This window comes from Strongyloides ratti (genome assembly GCF_001040885.1).
Source record: "Strongyloides ratti genome assembly S_ratti_ED321, chromosome : 2".
Lineage (NCBI taxonomy): Eukaryota > Metazoa > Nematoda > Chromadorea > Rhabditida > Strongyloididae > Strongyloides > Strongyloides ratti.
Genome location: NC_037308.1, coordinates 4,440,552 through 4,460,496, shown reverse-complemented (window position 1 = coordinate 4,460,496; position 19,945 = coordinate 4,440,552). Strand labels below are relative to the sequence as shown.

At 18.3% G+C, this 19,945-nt stretch overlaps 1 protein-coding gene across 1 annotated transcript; it reads right to left on the bottom strand.

The window, feature by feature from the left end:
• Positions 1-833: 833 nt before the first annotated feature.
• Positions 834-19,419, bottom strand: SRAE_2000142200 (Four and a half LIM domains protein 3; the record flags this gene model as incomplete). The annotated part of the gene is made up of 9 exons (XM_024652373.1): positions 834-1,003; positions 1,047-1,779; positions 5,066-5,604; positions 5,652-5,749; positions 11,084-11,313; positions 14,105-14,272; positions 14,329-14,541; positions 17,757-19,166; positions 19,225-19,419. 9 exons carry the CDS (start codon positions 19,417-19,419, stop codon positions 834-836), a joined length of 3,756 nt encoding a protein of 1,251 aa, XP_024505956.1.
• Positions 19,420-19,945: the final 526 nt, after the last annotated feature.

Here is a 19,945-nt window from a genome sequence, read left to right as displayed (position 1 = left end):
TTAACTTTTATGTAAATAAATATATACTTATAATTCTTTTAGAAAGTTATTTTTATAAACATATTAGTATTATCATAATCTTTTCAAATCTACTTTTAAATATATTTATTTTTTGTAAATATTTATGTAAAATATTTATATTAAATTATTACATATTAATAAAAAGTTTATATATTATTTAATAAGTTGTAAATTAAAATTTCCATGAATTATATATACAAATGAAAAAAAAAGAAAGTGTTATTGATATATATCATTATTTAGTTATTAAAAAATTTCTAGTGAACAAATTAAATTAACAAAAAAAAATTATGTATAATCAAATACATTTATTGTTTTTTTTTTATGTATACAAATATAATTTACAATATCAAAAAAAAAAATGTTCAAGCAGCAATGTAAAGTATAAAAAATCTTTTCAAATGAAGCAATTATAAATGTAATGAAATTTCAAATTAAAAATGTATGCTTGTATCATAAATTATGTATATATAGAAAAAAATAATAACTTGTAATAATTTGTTTATTTTTAATAGATAGACATATATTAGCAAGTATTTTTGAATGTGGAGCATGATCTATAGGTGACCGGGACAAAGATTAGCATAATTTTATTTTTTTCATTTGACAATATTACATATATTGTAAAATGATTCATTGTAACTTTGTTTTGTAAATATATGTAATATAACAAGCATTTACATTGTTGCTGTAAAATTTCATTTATACTATTTTAAATTGTCATGGTATTAGAAAGAATTTTTAAACAGGCTTTATTTAAAATCAAAGCAATTATCAGTGTTTACATTTTTGTCTCATAAACATTCATTTTTCTATGAATGTTGAGCCATCAGCCTGGCTTTAGCACATTCAGGACATAATATATCAGCTCCATCAGTAATAAATCCTTTACCAACTAATGAAATTGAACATTGATTACAAATGAAACAATCATTATGATAATTACGATCTTCAAAAGAGATAAACTTTGAACCACCAATGCCTTAAAATAAAATATATTTAAATAAATATTTATATAAACATACCTGTAATTGGTTTTGTACATGATACACAACGTTTTGCAAAAAGTTCTCCATAACAATTAGCACAATATGGTTGATCATCTTTTGAAGTAAATCTTTGTCCAGCTAGTGATGAACGACAATTTTGACAACAGAAACATTCTCTATGATAGGGTTCATTTTTATAAGTGACACCTCCAGTAGTAATAACTTTTTTACAACTTTTACATTTTGTTGCAAATTTATCCTCATAACAGGTAGCACAATAAACATCATCATTTTTAGGTATAAAACTTTTTGTACCAATTGGAACTTTACACTCCAAACAGCAAAAACATTTTTCATGCCATTTTTTACCTTTATATTCCATTTTTTTCATACCTGCACGAAAGATTTCATTACAACCATCACAACGTGTTGCAAATGCATTATCATAACAATTTGAACAAAATATTGAATCATTCTTTGAACCAAATGGTTTATCAACCAAAGAAACTTTACAAATTTTACATTTAAAGCAATCAGGATGCCAATGTGTATCTTTATATGATAAATCTTTTGAATCAATTCCAATTGGTTTTCCACATTCATCACATTGATTTGCAAAGACATCCTCATAACATTTTATACAAAATGGATGTTCATCACGAAGTACATAACGTAATCCTGTAAGTGGTGTATCACATTGCCAACAACAAAAATGATCAGAATGCCAATCTTTATTCATTGCTTTAGTATATTCACCAGAAAATATCAACTAAAAAAATAATAATTAAAATATTTTGTAAAAAAAAAAATTTAGAAAAAAAAAAAAAAATATATATATATATATATATATAATTTATTTTTATGTTTATCAACTATAAAAAATGTTTTTTTTTACACATAAATAATAGTTTTAGAAAAAATAAATTAATTGAAATGTGTAAAAAAAAAACATAATTAAATTTTTTTAAAAAAAAAAGTTTTCAATACCTTAATTAAATCTCAATTAATTCTATAGAAACTTATTTATTTTAACAATTACTACCTAAGAATTTTTTTTTAACAAAAAGTATTGTTATTATTTCATAACATATACTTTATTTTTTTTTCTAAAATATAAAAAAATAGTAATAAAAATTTCTCCTAAATATAGTTAAAAATAATGCTTTCTAAAAAAGCTTAAAGGGAAAATAATATATTTATTAAAAACATTTTAAAGTCCAATGCATTTTTCTTCAAGTCATATAATAACTTTGAATAGGCAAAAGTTTAATTTTCATGTAATATTTTGGGCCTTAAATAATAAAAATTTTAACATATTCAAAGTTTCATTCATCTATATATTATATTTATTCATTGTCTATACAACTATTTGAAATTTAATGGTAATGATTGTATTTGAAGAATCATTAAAATAATACCATTTTAAAAGTTTTGTTTAAAACATTGTTTTAGTTAAAGTAAGGTTATTAAGTTAAAAAAAATTGTTTTTTTTTTTAAAATAATAATATTTAAAATATGTACTAATGAATAAATATGTATCTTATAATTATTTATTATGTAAGGAAAAAAAAACCATTTGAAAAACAGATTTTTTTTTTCATTAAATTTTTTATTTTAAAGAACAATAAAGTTTCCTGAATAAAATTCAATGGTTAAAAAGATGTATACTTAATTAAAAGAATAATCAATAGAAAATTATTATAGCAAATTATTAAATAGTAATAAAAATTAATTAAATTATATTATGTACAATATAAAAAAATATAGAAATGTTAATATTTATTTTTACCTGTTAAAATTAATAACAAACATTATGTAAACATTTAAAATAAAGTTATTTACTATGTTAATAAAAATAAGAAGAATTTTATAGGAAAAAAAAAATTATAATGCCTCAGTAGATTTGAGGTAATTTAATAAAAAAAAAATCTCAGCTTAATAAAAATTAGAAGCATCATATAATAATATAAACCTCCAAAATAAAAAGAAAATTTTACTATAAAACATGGGTTTCTTCTTATATATCTTTACTCAAATAATTAATATTATTGTGGTCTTAATATAAATTGGTTCTAAGATTAGTACTGTTATATTATTTATAGTCCTTTATTATTTCTAAATATATATATATATATATATAAATTGGAGGCATGTGGTGAAAATATTAATAGAAAATAATAAAATAGTGGAAATAAATTACAACAGATGAAGGAAAGAGAATTATAAAATTAGTCCCTATGGATCTAAAAGTAATATATTAAAATTTTTCAAGATCTTACTAAAGTTAGGGAATGAAAAATAAAAGTTTATTTTTAATTTGTTTTAGAATATAATTTAAAAAGTTCAAAGATTTATTTTTTTTATATTAAAATAAATCTTTTAAATTTATCATAAAAACTTTATTTTATTTTATTTTATTTTTTTTTAAAAGATAATTTGTAGTACAAATAATTGTCAAAGTATTTGTTAAATTAATTTAAAGTTCAAAAAAAAAAAATAAAAAAAAATAAGTAAAAGTTTTAGAGAAAAAATATATCTCATCAAATACCATATATTTTATTAAAAAACAAACATATATGGTAACGTAAAAAAAAAGCTAAATTTATATTTTAAAAGAATAAGAAAGACTTCCTTAAAATAAATTTTCATGTACAATATTTTTACAAATAAAATTTATATGTACATAATAAATTTCTGTTTTTTTTGCTACAAGACAACTAAGTTACTTGTAAAAATAAATCCAGAAATTTTATTGTTTTAAACAATTTCTATAATATTATGATTAAAATGATAATTGATGTGTTAAAATTAACGCCTCTGTAATGTTAAATTTTAGAGTAAAAGTGAATAATTTTAATTTAATAAGTTAGTATTAATTTTTTAAAACATATACATCATAAAATAATGGTGTAAAGAAGAAATTTAAAAAAAAGTAAAAAATATTTAAATGATTAAAGGATGTTGTGTAATATATATATATATATACAATATATATAGTAGACTTTGATATATAAATAAAAAAAAAGTTAATAATATATTTTGTTAAAATATGAATACAATAACTAAAAAAAATAAAGTAACATACTATTTTTAATAAAAAAGATATTTTATCAATAGTTCTTTATAAATATTCATAGGTATTGTTAAGATAACTTATTTATTGGTCTAATAATATTATATTTAAACATGTTATCAATATTTATTAAAAGTGTATATATTAATAAAGGGTAACTACATATTTTTATATGTCATGTAATATGTCAATAAAACAAAAAAAAAATCAAATTGATGTATTTTGAAAGACAATCATATATTTCATAAAGTATCTTTATTATTTCTATTAAGAATAAATAATATAATCAATTTATTTTCCATCATTCACAGATGATGCTATGGATATTAATAATATATCTCTAATCTGCTTAACCAAAAATAATAGATAATAGGAGCGAGAGTGTATTTTCTAAAATCTTTACTAATGATTAAGTTTGCTATTTTATTTTTAATATAACGTGGGTGTTTAGGATGATGGAAGAATATATTGTCTTTTCAATGAATATTTTTTTCCCATTGAATGTTAAGGCACATTAACAATATAATTGATTTATTAGTATTTCTTAAGTTCAGTTTAATTTTTAAAATAATATTTTTAATGTGAAATATACTTTTTATGTATCAAATTATACAAAATAAAAAATTGAATTATGATTATTTTTTTTTCGAATAATAATGTTAAAACTACTTATTATGTTACTATATTTTTATTTTGTTGCCATCTATGGGGGAAGATATTTTGTGTAACTTTAATATGTGAAAAATATATTTAAATAATATAAATAAAAATATACTACAAAGTAGCTATTGATATCATTATAATATTTGTTTAAAAACTTCATTTATCTAAATTTTATGTTTAAACTAGATAATATTTCTATGGGATTTTTTGATATATATATATATATTTTAGATAATGCAAATATCATAATTATAATCTAATCATTAAATAAAAATATAATAAATAATACTACAGCAGTGTAATATTTTTTTAAACTTACTTCATCACAAGCAGAACACCTTGGTTTATGAAGTTCGGCATAATGTCTTTCACAATAAATTGAATTTTCTCTTACACAATATGTTAGATCAATTAAAAGTTGATCACAAGTTTTACATGTAAAACACGCTGGATGCCATGTATTTTGTTCCCCGAGTTTTGGAGCTATAACTGCTAAATCACCTTTCTCCATAATTCCATTACATTTTGAACAAACTGAACTTTTTGATAATTTAGCATCAACATATCCAATATCTAATGCAACTTCATTTCTTGCATTTACAAATTCTTCATAAACTTTTCTTTCAATTGGTGTTTTCAAATGTTTACAGTAAGCTGAAGATAAATCTTGTCTTGGAAGTTGCATTATTAATTGGCGTTCTCGGTGTTTTTCACCAGCACTATTAGTTCTAGGCACAAGATGATTAGGTAATTGGCTCATATACTCTTCAACTTTAACACGAGAAAGTCCTGGTGGTACCCATGAATAACCATGTCCCACCTGTCCTGGTGCATCATTTCTTACGGTCCTCATTACATCTGCCATTTCAGCTAAAAAATTTATTTTATTTATTTATTAAATTTACCTGTTGGTGTAATTCCAAGTCTTTCATATACTGTCAAATACTTATTCCCTCCAATCTCGTGATCATTACGATCACACTTACAATGAACACAAACTTTTCTAAAAAAATAATATTTATTTAAAATTAGTTTAAAAAGTCCGAAAATTATATTTATAAACTAAATTATAACCTAATTGAATAAAAGTTTAAATAGAAATAGCTTATTTACTATTTCAATGATGATACTACTAATTAAATTTTTATAAAAGATACCATAAGTAATAAAAAAAAAGTTAATTTTAAAAATATTTTTATCAATAGACTCAATATTTTTATGGCTATCTATCTTTTAAATAGAAAAAAAAGTCTTTTTTATAATTTATAATTAAAAAGGCATAAATTTTTTAACAAAAATACTTCTGCCTTTTTTTTTAATAAATATAATCAGAAAAAAAATAAAAAAGACTTTCTTTTTGTTTGAGTATATTTTTATTATACCAAATTCAAGCTTTGACATATATATAAGTTTTTTTTTATATAAATTAATTAAATTTAACCCATATTTTTTGAAATAGGTAACATACACAGCAACATCTGTTTTTAACATTTTTGTTGATATATTTTAAAAAGTTGAAATATAATTTGTACAAATAAATTTGAAAAAATATATAAAATTTTGACAGATAAAATAAGAAATAAAAAATATCTTTTGATTATTTGTATGATACAAAAAAAAAAAAATTTTTTTTTAAAAATAAATAAAACCTGGAAAATTAATTAAAAAAAATATATATTAAATTTAGGTCTAAGTTTATATGATAGAAAAAAATAAAATTCTACTCTAAAACAATTATAAGTGATTTTTTAATGTGATAAATGTGTTTTTTTCCCTAACTATTCTTTTTTTAAAATTTTTACAGTATTAAAATATTTAATTATAAACTCATGTTATTGGGAAAAAATGTTTTGGTAATTTAATAATAGAAAAAAAATCATTTTAATGATAAAAAAAAATTGTAAAAATCAAAAGAAAAAAAAAACAAACCATAAATAGGATTAGAAAAATAAAGCTAATTAAAAATATAGATTAATAGCAATAGAAATACTATATATTAATATTTTATAAAAGTTTTATGGTTCTTAGATATATCATTTAATTGTACTTTTCAAACATTTCTACATGATATATATTACAATAGTATTAAATTTTTTTTTTTGTTAACAAAATTTAAATATGTAGAAGTGTTCCATTGGGAATAAAATTAAGAAAATATAGGCATTTCCTATTATCAAAAAGTACACATACGTTTATGACTTCAAGTAAATATTATATACTTTTTGCAACTTTTCAATATATTTTTAAGATACATAAAATATCAAAGTTAAGTAAAATATTTCCCTTCTGAATTGAAATGTACATAAATAGATAGTGATATCAGCTATCACTTATCATTACAGACATGTGGTCAATTAAGGGCTTTGTTGAATGTAGAAATATATTTATATATGAAATAGGAGTGAAAAATACCAAAAATTTAGAATAACCAAAAATATTGGAGAGAAATTGTTGAAGAAGATGACACTCAAGAGAGAAATGAACTCGGATAAGTGTTAAGAAATATCTTTTTTCTTTACTTTAACCATATATTTTGGTTTATTATATTTTTACTCTTCCAAATACATATATATTTTAATATTTTTAATGTTACTTAATAATTTAAAAAAAAATTATATATTTATATATATAAATAATTCATTGATAATAATGATATGGAATTTTGAATTATTTTTTAAAAATTTTTATTATTATGTGACACAAAAGAAAAGATTTATTATCATTAAATGTTCAGTGATTTAATGGCATCATAAAAAATAAATTATATTCCCAGAGAAAGAATTTATACTTTAAAAAGGGTATCTCAAATATAAACATAAATATAAAATAAAATATTACTTTTTTTTTTAGTAGGTACAAAAATCATTAAATTAAAAATATTACTCAAATAATATTATATAAAAAGATAAATTTTTAACAAGATATTTAAGAAAAACTAAAGTTTGTTGTACTCAAGATAATTGTATTATTCTTAAACTAAATGGTGTTCATTGTAAATGTTTATATCATATACAATTTTTATTTTATTTCATAGATAATCATTTAGTCTAAATTGAGTTATATATCTATATCAATGAATAAATTTTTAAGATTATCTATCAGCTTTAGTGAATGACTTTATAAATAAATAACCATATAAACTAATGATAGCTTAAATCTTTTCCTTCATTTAAACGGAAGTCAAAGACAATTAAAAAATACAGTTAACAAAAGTTTAATGTTCTAAGTAGGAAAAAAATATTATAATTTTAATATTTTAAAATAAAAAATAAATGAAAATATTTTTAGATAAATTTATTAAACGGAAAATGAAATAATAAATTTTCATTATACTATTTAATAATTTTATAACAAATTAAATGAGTAAAGAAATATTTAATAATTTTTCGGAACAAAAACTAAAATTTTTTTTTTTTTCAAATAACTATTTATTTATCAGAAAAAAAATATATATAAATATGTAGTGTTATCAACAAGTACTAATATATGTATCTTCCTTGAAAATAAAATTATAATTTAAAATAAGTTACTAAATGTCTTATTAATAAAATTGTTGACATCTTAAATTAATATTTCTCCTTAATACACCAAAATTTTATTTTATAACTGTAAAGATTAATAAAAATATACTAAATTTATTTTTACTATGATTTTAAATATTCTTTTAACTATACATTAAAAAATTAAAATAAAAATTTGGTCAACAAAAATATAAAAGTTATTATAAATAAAAATAATAAATTTTAAATTTAAAAATTAAACTATCTATCCATAAATTTTTATTAATAATTCTTTTAAAATTTAATGTAGTGAAAAAAAAAGAAATTAATTTGTTTTCTACTCATTAACTTTATGTATAATTATTTAATTGTACACTTTATATAAAAGGTAATATTTTATATATATTAAAGTATTTTTATATCAAAAAGTAAAAATAATAATAATAAAAAAAAACAAACTATTAAATGGTAATGAATAGATAATATTATGATTATAATAATAAAACTACCCGGAAACTAATATATTTTAAAAGTTTCATAAATAATTAAAATATTATTAGTAATATTAAAAGATCATAATAAAAGTATAATGTAAAGGTTGAATAATTTTTCTCATTATACATAAAAAAAATATAAGGTAATACATAATTGAAGAGATGATTGATGAATCCTTTTTATAATATATAAATAATTTATAATTTTCCTTTGTTTATCCATTTTTTTACTTTTAAAATTATAAGTTTTTTTTTTGTTTTAAATGAAAAAAAAAGTAATAAAAGGAATAAATATATAATGGCATCATAAATCTATATATAAAATTAATATATATATATATATATTTAACAAGAGTACATAAATTAATGTTGTAGTTGGATAAAGTATTTTTTAAAAACAATTTAAAGTGACAAATAATATTATATTTCTTCTTTATTTATGTTTGTACTTTTATATGAAATATTTAAATTTATTTTAAGTACTTTTACCTCATTATATGTCATAGCTTGAATTTGTAATAATAAAAATATACAGTGACAATAAAGAAATAGAAAAAGGATAATATTTTTAAAATATTTATTTTTATAAAAAAAAAATTTAAGTATCTTTTATCTTTTTTGTTTATTTTAAAGTATCATCAATTATAATCATGGCATAATGTTTTTAACCAACATGTATAATATATTTTATGTGTCACCAAAAAAAATAAATAAATAAGTAAATAGAACAAAGCAAAAGCATGTTATTTGATGTAAAAATAAAATAAATCATATTGATACAAGACAAAATAATATAAGATTTATAATTTTTATCAAAAAAAAAAAAAGAAGAAAGTATACATTAAATATTATTTTCTTCAAATTAAGAATATACCATTACATTTGAAATAAATATAAACACACACTATGAAGCCCAACTAAGATCATTTTATTTATAAAATATGTGAAAGTTTAATATCATTAAACAAATAAGCTTTATGTTAATTGTCATATGTCAAAAAAAAAGAGTTTAAATTATAAACTGCATTAGTAAAATTAAAAAAATATGTATATTTAGTATGATTATAATTATACTTTAAAATCATTCAAGAAAATAATTTTTATCTTTAATAAATCATTATTTTTGTTCATTGAACTAAAAGGTAAATTTTAATATTTAAAAATGTTAAAAGATAAATCTTTATATTCACATAAAAAAGCTCATTTACAAAAACGATTTATAAATATGTCTATCTTTATATATCTCCATAAATAGATATATATATATATTTAGCTTTTTTTTTCGATTAGACTTTGCTCAATAAAAATATATAGAATTCTTCAAAATATATGCACATAATAGAGAAATTTTATCTTCTGATAGTAAATGTTAAAAGTTAACATATATTTGTGGATGAAAGATACGATGATAAAGCAAATAAAAAGTTTTGGAAGTAGGAGAATGAAAAATGAGATGGTGAATTGTATTTTGAAGGAAATTTATGTTAAATAAAAGATTGATAATTAGTTTGGGAAGATTTTATTCACTATATATTTTCATAATAAAATTATTGAGGATTTTTGATTAAATTGCGCATTGCCATGAACTAATATAACTAAATATTATAATCTTCTTTTATTTATTTCCAAAATTTTAACAATGTAATGATAAAAGATAACTTGAAATTGCGTGATTTTTGGTAAAATAATGTAATTTTAAAAAATTAAATATTACAAAAAAAAGTAAATTATAAAGATGAAGAATTGACAAAAAAAATAAATAAATTTTTAAACGTTAATAAACTTGTTATCAGTAATATTTTCTTTTAAATGTTAAACATTTTATCTATTTTAGTAAGAAAGAAAATACTAAAAATGTCAAAACAGATATGATCATAAATATCTTTTTGTCAAAGAGATATTTAAAAAAATAAAGAAAACTATTTTAAAGATATATGAAATTTTGTCTATTCTAGATAAAAGTACATCTATTTTGTTATCTTTTTTAAATCCAAGAAAGGAAGTAATTAAAAAAGTATCGTAACTGGTAGTTTTCTTCTTCTAAATTTCTAATGATAGATATTGTTAAAATTAATATAAATACAATAAAAAAAAATGATACATCATTTATCAAATAAATGTATATTATTTTTGATATATATCATGTTGTAAAATTATGAATTATTATTGAATATTCACTCCCAAAAATAATGATGTTAAAGTACATAATTTAAGTTGATTGATTAGTAAGTTAAAAAAATAAATTTTTGAAAAAATGATTTATATAGTGTCAAGTATAAAATTATATTATATTTAAAAAAAAATGATAGCCATTGTAAAAAAAAATTTTTTTAATTAACTTACCTCCATTTGTGAGGAGCAAACCCATGACATTTACATATTTTTTCATTAACACATGGTTCACCAACACCAATATCAAGAATATTTGCCATTGCTTCCTCTGAGTAAGGGCAAATTTTTCCTACTTCCTCAAAAATATTACCGTTTGAATCGTAATTTGGTTGGATAAATGAATATCTATAATTATTTTCCCTATCTTTACCAGAAATTTTAGAATCTTTTAATGATGATATCTATAAATATAAAAAAATCAAATTAAATATTAGTACATAAAAAAGTTTTATAAATTTAGGGATATGAATAAAAGTGAGTTAAGTTAACACAATTTTTATTTAACTCAATTTTAAATTTGTAGTACTTTTAATTATCCTCTTCTATATTTTAAAAGATATAAATTTTCTTTTTAAAATATAATAAATTTGAAAGAATACAAAAGCAATAAAATAATATTTTAATAAATAATTTTTAAACTAAACAATTGTATATTAAAAGAAGTTTATTCAAAAGAACTATTTATTTCTTTTTACATATAAGAGACAATTCTTAAAAATAAACAAAAATGGAAATCAAAGGAATCTAAAAATTTTTAGATTTTCTATAGATATATATTTAAATTATATGAAATAAAAATGATTATTTTTATATATAAAATATGTTTAATTTAAAAAAAATTATCAAGTAGTTTATCATTTATGACACATAAAAAAAAATTATGATCAATTATATAAAAAAAAAAAACTATATCTTTATATATTTAATATTTAAAAGATATAAACCAAAGTTCATATATTAAAAGTATATACATATAAATATTAAAGAACATATACATTTTCTTTAACAATTTTCAAAGGCATCCTTCATAATCTTTCTCCAGATATATACATTTATGTTTTTACTCAACAATATATTATACTCAGTCTCATTTCTTATTTTATTTTTTTCTTACAAAAGTAATATCAAAGATGGCACATTTGGGAGTACAAATCATATATTGTCTCTGAAGAAGAGTACATTTTAACAAAGATTTTATAATATATAAAAGCAACCCTTAATAGTTTCTAATAATGCATTTTTACTGGAAAAAGTTTTTCTCCTTAACTATTAAGTAAATGGTAAAATGGGTGTCTTATTATTTGTAAGCATATGTATTGTCAAATAATAATTATAGAAAGAAATAATCAAAACAATTATATTTGTATATGTATATATATATAGTTTAACGTCATGTTCAAAAAATTATTATTATTATTATTATTATTATTATTATACATTTATATTTTATTATTTAAATAAAACATTTTTAAATTATACCCAAAGTGCATGTATATTTTTATAAAAACATATTAATATAAAAAAAAAACAAAAATCAGAAGAATACATATTTGAAATATAAAAAAAAAATAAAGAAAAAAAAAAGATATCAATCTTACTATGAACAGTGTTCAAATATAATCAGTTTTTTATATGAAATACATTGTTATCTTTAGACATTACAAAACAAATAGAATAAAAATTATAACAATGCCAGTTTAAATTTAATATTTTTCATAACAAACCAAAATTTTGCTGTTTGCCAAAAATTAGTAAAAAGAATTGTTAGCTAAATTTATAGTGAAGACCACTGATATAAACTAAGAATTTTTCGTTATTGCCTTGTTAAAGTAGTAAAAGTTAGAACAAGCCTTCTTAATAAAACTATGGTTAAGAATTATCTTCTAAATAAAAAGGAGAGATATGATAAAAAAAAAATATTATAAATAATGAATTCTATTGATGAAGGAATAAAACTAGAAATAATAATAGAATATAAGAATATATTGAAGAGTGATGTCTGGATAGCTTTTTTTTTTTTTATATTTCTTAACAATTTTTAAAAAAGTTTTATTCATAAGAGAGTTGGTAAGTGGATAATTAACATTGAAGGATAAAATAGTATTTAAAATTTATAATTACCTATTTTTGGCATTTTATTTTTTATATATTTTGGTATATTTATTTATAAAAATAGTTATATTATTTGATTATATAAACAATATAAAAAAAAGTATATAATCCCTTAATATATCTTTCTAAACTGTTATCATTACATAAAATTCAGGGTCTTCATTTTATTTAAAATACAATATATTATTTAATAGTTATAAAGATTAAGGAAAACTTAATATTGACTTTTGAAAAAAAGATCTTTTCTATCATTGTAAATAAAAGAAAATTAAATGAGTTTTTTTATAAAAAAAAAAATAGTTAAGAAAAAAAAAATGATATATAAAAATTAGACAAATATTTTGGTTCTAAAATAAGATGCCTTTGTGTATTAATTTATCTATAAAAGTATAACAAGGAAAAATTAAGAGTTATAATAAAAAGGTAATTATAAAAACATAATAAAAAAAATGTATATGCACAAATATAACTTCTTTTTTTTTGATAAAAAAGAAAATAAATTTTTGGTTGGCAAAAATAGTTAGTTTTTTAAAAAAAAAAATTGCTATCATATTAATTTTAATAATAATAAGTTTTTCTAAAAAAAATTATTTTTTCACTCAGTTCATGTTTTTAAATTGACTCTTAAAAAAAAAACCAAAAACTAAATTGTTTTTAAATTAACTTTTTTTGTCAATTTTTCAATAAAAAGTATTTATTTTATTTTTCCAATCCCTAATTATTCTTTTTAAAGTATTATTTAAGTAAAAAAGATATTTTTTTAAACATTAAAACATATTTTGATACTAAATAAATATATACATGTATCTATTTATAACAAAAAAAAATATATAAAAATCTTAGAAATAAAATTTTATATTTAAATAAAAACTTTTATATTTTTGATTGCCTCAAAACAAATTGTTATAAGAGAAAAAAAATTAATTATGGTAAATTATAACTTTGGTATATTTAATTTTTATTTAATGAAGGAAAAGTAGATAAAAATAATTTATAGAAAATTTTAAATTATAAGGAGGAATAAAAATTATAATAAAATTTATTCAAAATATATAATAGAAAATAATTTATTAAACTTACCATGTTATTGATATCTTTGTCTGGGGGTGATTGACGATATGTTACAGCTTCAAAAATTGAATTTCTTGGATTAAATTTATCATTCTTGTCAGAGGAATCGAGACGACAATACTCAACTAATGAACCCTCATAATTATCATCCTCATTCTTGTCATCATCTATTTGATACTAAAAATAGAAATAAATATTGTTATAATGAATTTTAAATTTGTATTTAAACATACATTAGGGTCATCAGTAACATCTTCTATTTTAAAATGACTCTGATTATCATAATGATCCTTTTCAGTACCTTCATCATCATTTCTTTCATCAACTTCATCATGATTATTTGATGAACGTTGAAATGGGTAGACAGTTGCAATCATTGACATATCTCTTTCTAATATATCTTTTTTACACAAATTTTGACTATTTATAGGAATATTTTTTTTATCCTATAAAATATAAAGAAAAAAAAATCAATCAATTAATTAATTAATTAACATATTATAAGAAAAAAAAAGTTTTAATTTTAAAAGTATAATAATTTATATTAAAATAGACATATACAAAATAATAAAAATATTTATGCACTTCTTTAAAAATATAAATTATCAAACTAATTAATTATCATCACTCTAATTTCTAAATATACCTAAAAATTTTGTCATTTCTCATATTAATAAAGCTTTTATTTTATTATCATATGAATGAGAAAAAATCATATAATTAAATAATTACTAAAAATCTTAGCATACAAACTTTTTATTTAAAATTTAATTAATTTTAAAACTATCAAAAAGTGGAGGAGAAATAAAAAATGTTGTGCATTCTTTTTAAGCAGTCTGGTTTCACTATCATCTTATTTTAATTTCTTATATACATTTTAATATATTTATTACATACCAGGAAATGTATTTTATATCAAAATTATATTAATAAATTAATTTATGGGTAATCATATATATATATATACATTTATATTAGTTTAAAAAGTAGTAAAAGGTTAAAATAAAATGATTTTGACAATTGACTGTTCCTAATGAATATATTTTGATTTACATATATATACATTAAAATAAAGTTTAAAATAAAAATAATTTTGAAAGACTATATATATATTTAAATGATCTTTAAATAATTTTTTTTTTTCTTTTTTTTGAAGAATAGATATGATGTTAACCTAATTCTTATGTAAATGAGTTTAAAAATATTTGAGGTATTTTAAATTTTGTGTACATTCCAATTTTTTTTTATTATAACACTAAATCTTTCAAAGAATTTTTTAAAAATTTAACTAAATATTTTGAGTAAATTTTCAATCAAGAAAAAAAAATATCATCTTTTTGTTGTCTTTACAATTAATTATTTTATGTATTGTAATTAAATACACTTAATCTTAATGGTAAAACTATAACATTTTTTTTTTTCGTTTTATAAAAATTTTTATTGTTACATTTTTTTTTAAACAATATTTTACTTTTGTAAAGTTTTTATGATTTTAATAAAAATATTTTTTTATCTAACTATCTATCTATCTATTTATAATATATATATATATACTTCGATAGAATGGTAATTAAAAACAAAAAGATTAAACTATGATAGAGAAAAAAAAAGAACAATACAGGATTTTTAGTTATACAAAAATTAAATTAAGAAATATTTATTAAAAGTATAAATAACATATTAGCATAATATAATAATACATTATTTGTATAAAAATTATTGTAGTAGAATGGCAAACAATATAAAAGTATAAAATGAATGTAGTTACATAATCATACAAATATTTTATAATGATAAAAAAATCCCTAGATCAAGGTTATTTTAGTAAAAAAATTTTTTTTATTATGTGATAATATTTTGTGATAGGAAAATGATAATAAAAATATTACCATATGTTTTTTTTTTCTTTAAAAGAATATGAATAAATATTATAAATGATAAAAGAAAAGTTTATTTTAAAAAAAAAAATAGGAGATGAAATAATTTATTTATAAAAAGAGATGAAAGAATATGATATATTTGGTAAATAAAATATATATCAATAAATAAGATAATGTGTTTGTATTTCTAAAAGTAATAGATTTATTTTCAGTCTGTTATTTCTAATTATCATCAATTTCAACATTATATTATCCTATTGTTTCAGATAATTAAATAATAATAATAATAATATTGGGATCAGATGATTGTAAAATATCATAAGGATTTATAAATGAATAATCATAATTTATTTTAAAATTTAAGTAGTATAACAAAATTATATTTTAGTAGAAGAGAAAAATGTATTTACAGTGATTTCTTTTGATATATTTAACAATTTAATTAAATAATAATAGGTAAATAATTTGTTATTTAAAGCAATTGAATAAATTTCAATTCAATTACTTTTTTTTTTCTTAAATACCTACCAATAGGTTAAATTTTTAATTTCAAATTGATATAAAAAGTATTATATATGGAAAAGTAAAAAGTTATTTTAACTGATCAATCTATTATAATAACAATTTTTTTTATAAAAACTTTTGACAAGAGAAGTATATACATTAAAATATTCAATAATAATCATTACTAAAATTACCTCATTTTTATAAAGTAATGATAAAAATAAAATTATGTATATATATATTCTTTTTTTAAAGTTAAAATGGTATAAAACATTACTATAATTAGAGAGACATTAAAATTATCTACTTTTTAACAAATTAAATATCATGCCTATCCTCTTTCTATTATTGAGATAAAATAAAAAGGTCAAAGAAATAAATATATAGCCAATTGTGATAACAAAAAGTTTACCTATGGTTCATTATTTTTATGAAGGTAATGTTTAACAAACCAAAAATATATTTATTTATTTTTTCAATTAAATGTTACTAAATAAAGATCATTCAAAATATAGTTATCATATATAATTTAAAGATAAATATTTTCTATAATGTTTTTGATATAATATATTATGTGTTATATTAAATGATAATTATTAATGTAATAGTTGATAGAAGAAATGATTGTAGTTACAATTTTCTAATAAATATATAATTTAATTGAAAGTATCTTTAATATAAAAAATATAATAAATTTTAAATTACCAAATAAAAATATTTTGTATTTGAAAAAAAAAAGAAATTTTTTAAATAAATATTTTTCAGTATTCACTTTCTTAAGTATAAAAGATAATTTTTATATCAATGATACATATTTATAAAAAAGATAATATTTAAATAATAAAAAAAAATTTTAAATAATTGTTAATACTAAACATACATACACATTTTTAATAATATTTCTTGTAAAATTTAACATTTACTAAAATTATAAAAATACCTAAGAGGATTATAATGATTTATACATTAAATATAAATATATATTAACAATAGATCTTTAAGTTGAAATATAAAAATAACTATATCTTTAGACAATATATATAAATTCTTACTATAAATATATTTAGTCAAAGGTAAATAATATAATTTTCTGTGACTAATTTTTTATAAATTAAAAAAAAAAAAATTAATTTTTTAGTGAATTTAAAAGATGTCAAGAATGATAATTAAAATAATTGATAAAAAAAAATACTTTTCTTTTTGTTAAAAATACATTTTTAATTATAATAATTTTTAAATAAAAGAAAAAAAATATTTTTTAAAAATAATTTACTTACCTCCTTTTGACGAAGTTTAACTTTTTGTACTTTCAAATTATTAAATTCCTTTGTAGTATTACAACTTGATTTCAAAACATCATCACAAAATCCACCATCTTTTGTTTTAATTTCTTCATTTTCCTTTGATGTTAAAATAATATTATTTTTGTTGATTAATGAGGAGGTTGATGATGATGATGAACTAATACTACTACAACAACTACTACTATATTCTTCACAATACTTTTCTATTTGATGATTAGTGGTAGAAGGAGAAGAAGTCTTCTTACTTATAGAAACTGGTTGTTTTTTCTCTTTTATATTATTGGTATTTATTATTTTTAAATGATATTCAGAAGATTGTGATCCCTGTGAAATATTGTCATTTTTATTGTTATATTTTTTACTTGTCACTGGACTACAACATGTCATCTTTCCTGATAAACATTTTTTTTCTTTACCAGATACTTTTAATTTTAAAGGCCTTGAAAGTGATTCCTCTGATTTTGATATGTTAAATTTTAATTGTCTTTCATTCGATAAATTTAATGAAGTATGTGAACTAATTTTTTTTGGTAAAATTTCTTTCTCATTTATCATTTTTACACTTTTTAAATTACTTTTTTGATGTTCATTTTCATGTTTTGGTATGTCTTTATTTTTTAAAACGGAACTTGATAGTTGATCTTTATCTTTATTATCTTTCTTTGTACATTCCATTCCACCTACTAATTTTGGTATCTCACGAATGGATGGTCTTAAATTTGGGCTTATCAATGCATCTAATGATCTTTGATTTGTTCCTGAAAAAGCTGCAGTTCTCCAGGGATAGAGATCACTCGATGAGCCAACCATTTCTTTATTTGATAATTTTTTGTTATCTGATAATGTATAACCAGACAAAGACATTTTATTATTATTTATATTATTTGGTGATTCACAAAAATTAATCATTGAACTACAGATACCTTCTACTTCATTATAGTTATCTTCAAGTATATTTATAGAATTTTTTGAATTTGTTTTACTTAAATTATTACTATTATTTTTATCTATAAAAGAGTTACTTGATGACAAACCACTTTTAGGTAATAATGGTTTTTTGGTAAAATTTAATACTGGTGATTGGGGTAATATAGGTTTTTTTTTACTTTGTGGAGTTTTAATTATTTTTGCATAACCATCAGCTTCATTTATTAATAATTTATTTCTATCAATAATATCTCTTCTTTTTAATGTTGGAGTTTTTTGTTTACTTTCTGCTATTTTTTGTAAAATTCTTCTTGAATTTTCATCACTAGATCCTGGTATGATATCAATTGTAAATGTATCATTGTAATGTGATAATCTTGTTGTATCAACAGAACTTGAATATGATAAATTTTCTCTTGATAAAGTATCAAGATCATAATCAGATGATAAAGATTCCTTAAAAAAAAATAATTATTTAAATTTTAAAAAAAATGATATTAAGAAAAAAAGTTACTCTATTTTTAAATGGAATAGCATAAATATGTTGTCCTGTTGTGTTATCAGTTAATTCATATGTTTGGGTAGTTAAATTCAAAGATACTTCATCCATAAATTCTGGTATCTCTCTTTTATTTTTTTTCCTTCCTCTTGAATGTTCATCTCCAGCATAACATGAGGTAAATAATTTAGAAAAACCTTTTGAAGGCATTATTATTTTATTTTAATGTTTCATAAAATATATTATGTATATGAATCAATTTTGATGTTTTCGTTTTAAATAATTAGTGTTATATATCATATATATGTAAATTAAAATTATCTGAAAAATAGGCTTAACATATTTAACCATTAGACTATGTTAAAATATTTTGAAAAAAAAAAGAAATTATATAATTAATTAAATCAAGTTATTTAATAAGCTAAATAAAGTAAATGTTATTTCATATAAAGAATGTTTTAATAAATTTGTAAAAATCAAACTTATTATTAAAAATAAAGTATAAAAATTTAAATATATAATTAAATAAAGTTGTAAACAATTAAAAAATGTTAAATTTTTTTTATTCCTCATTATTATAAAAAAAAAGTTATTATTACTCCAATGATTGTTTAGAACAATAATAAAGAGCACTTTAAATTTTGTTATCTAAGAACTAAAATATAACATATAGATTAAAAATATATAATTTTCACACATCAACTAATCACTATTATTTGTACTATAAGAGAATATA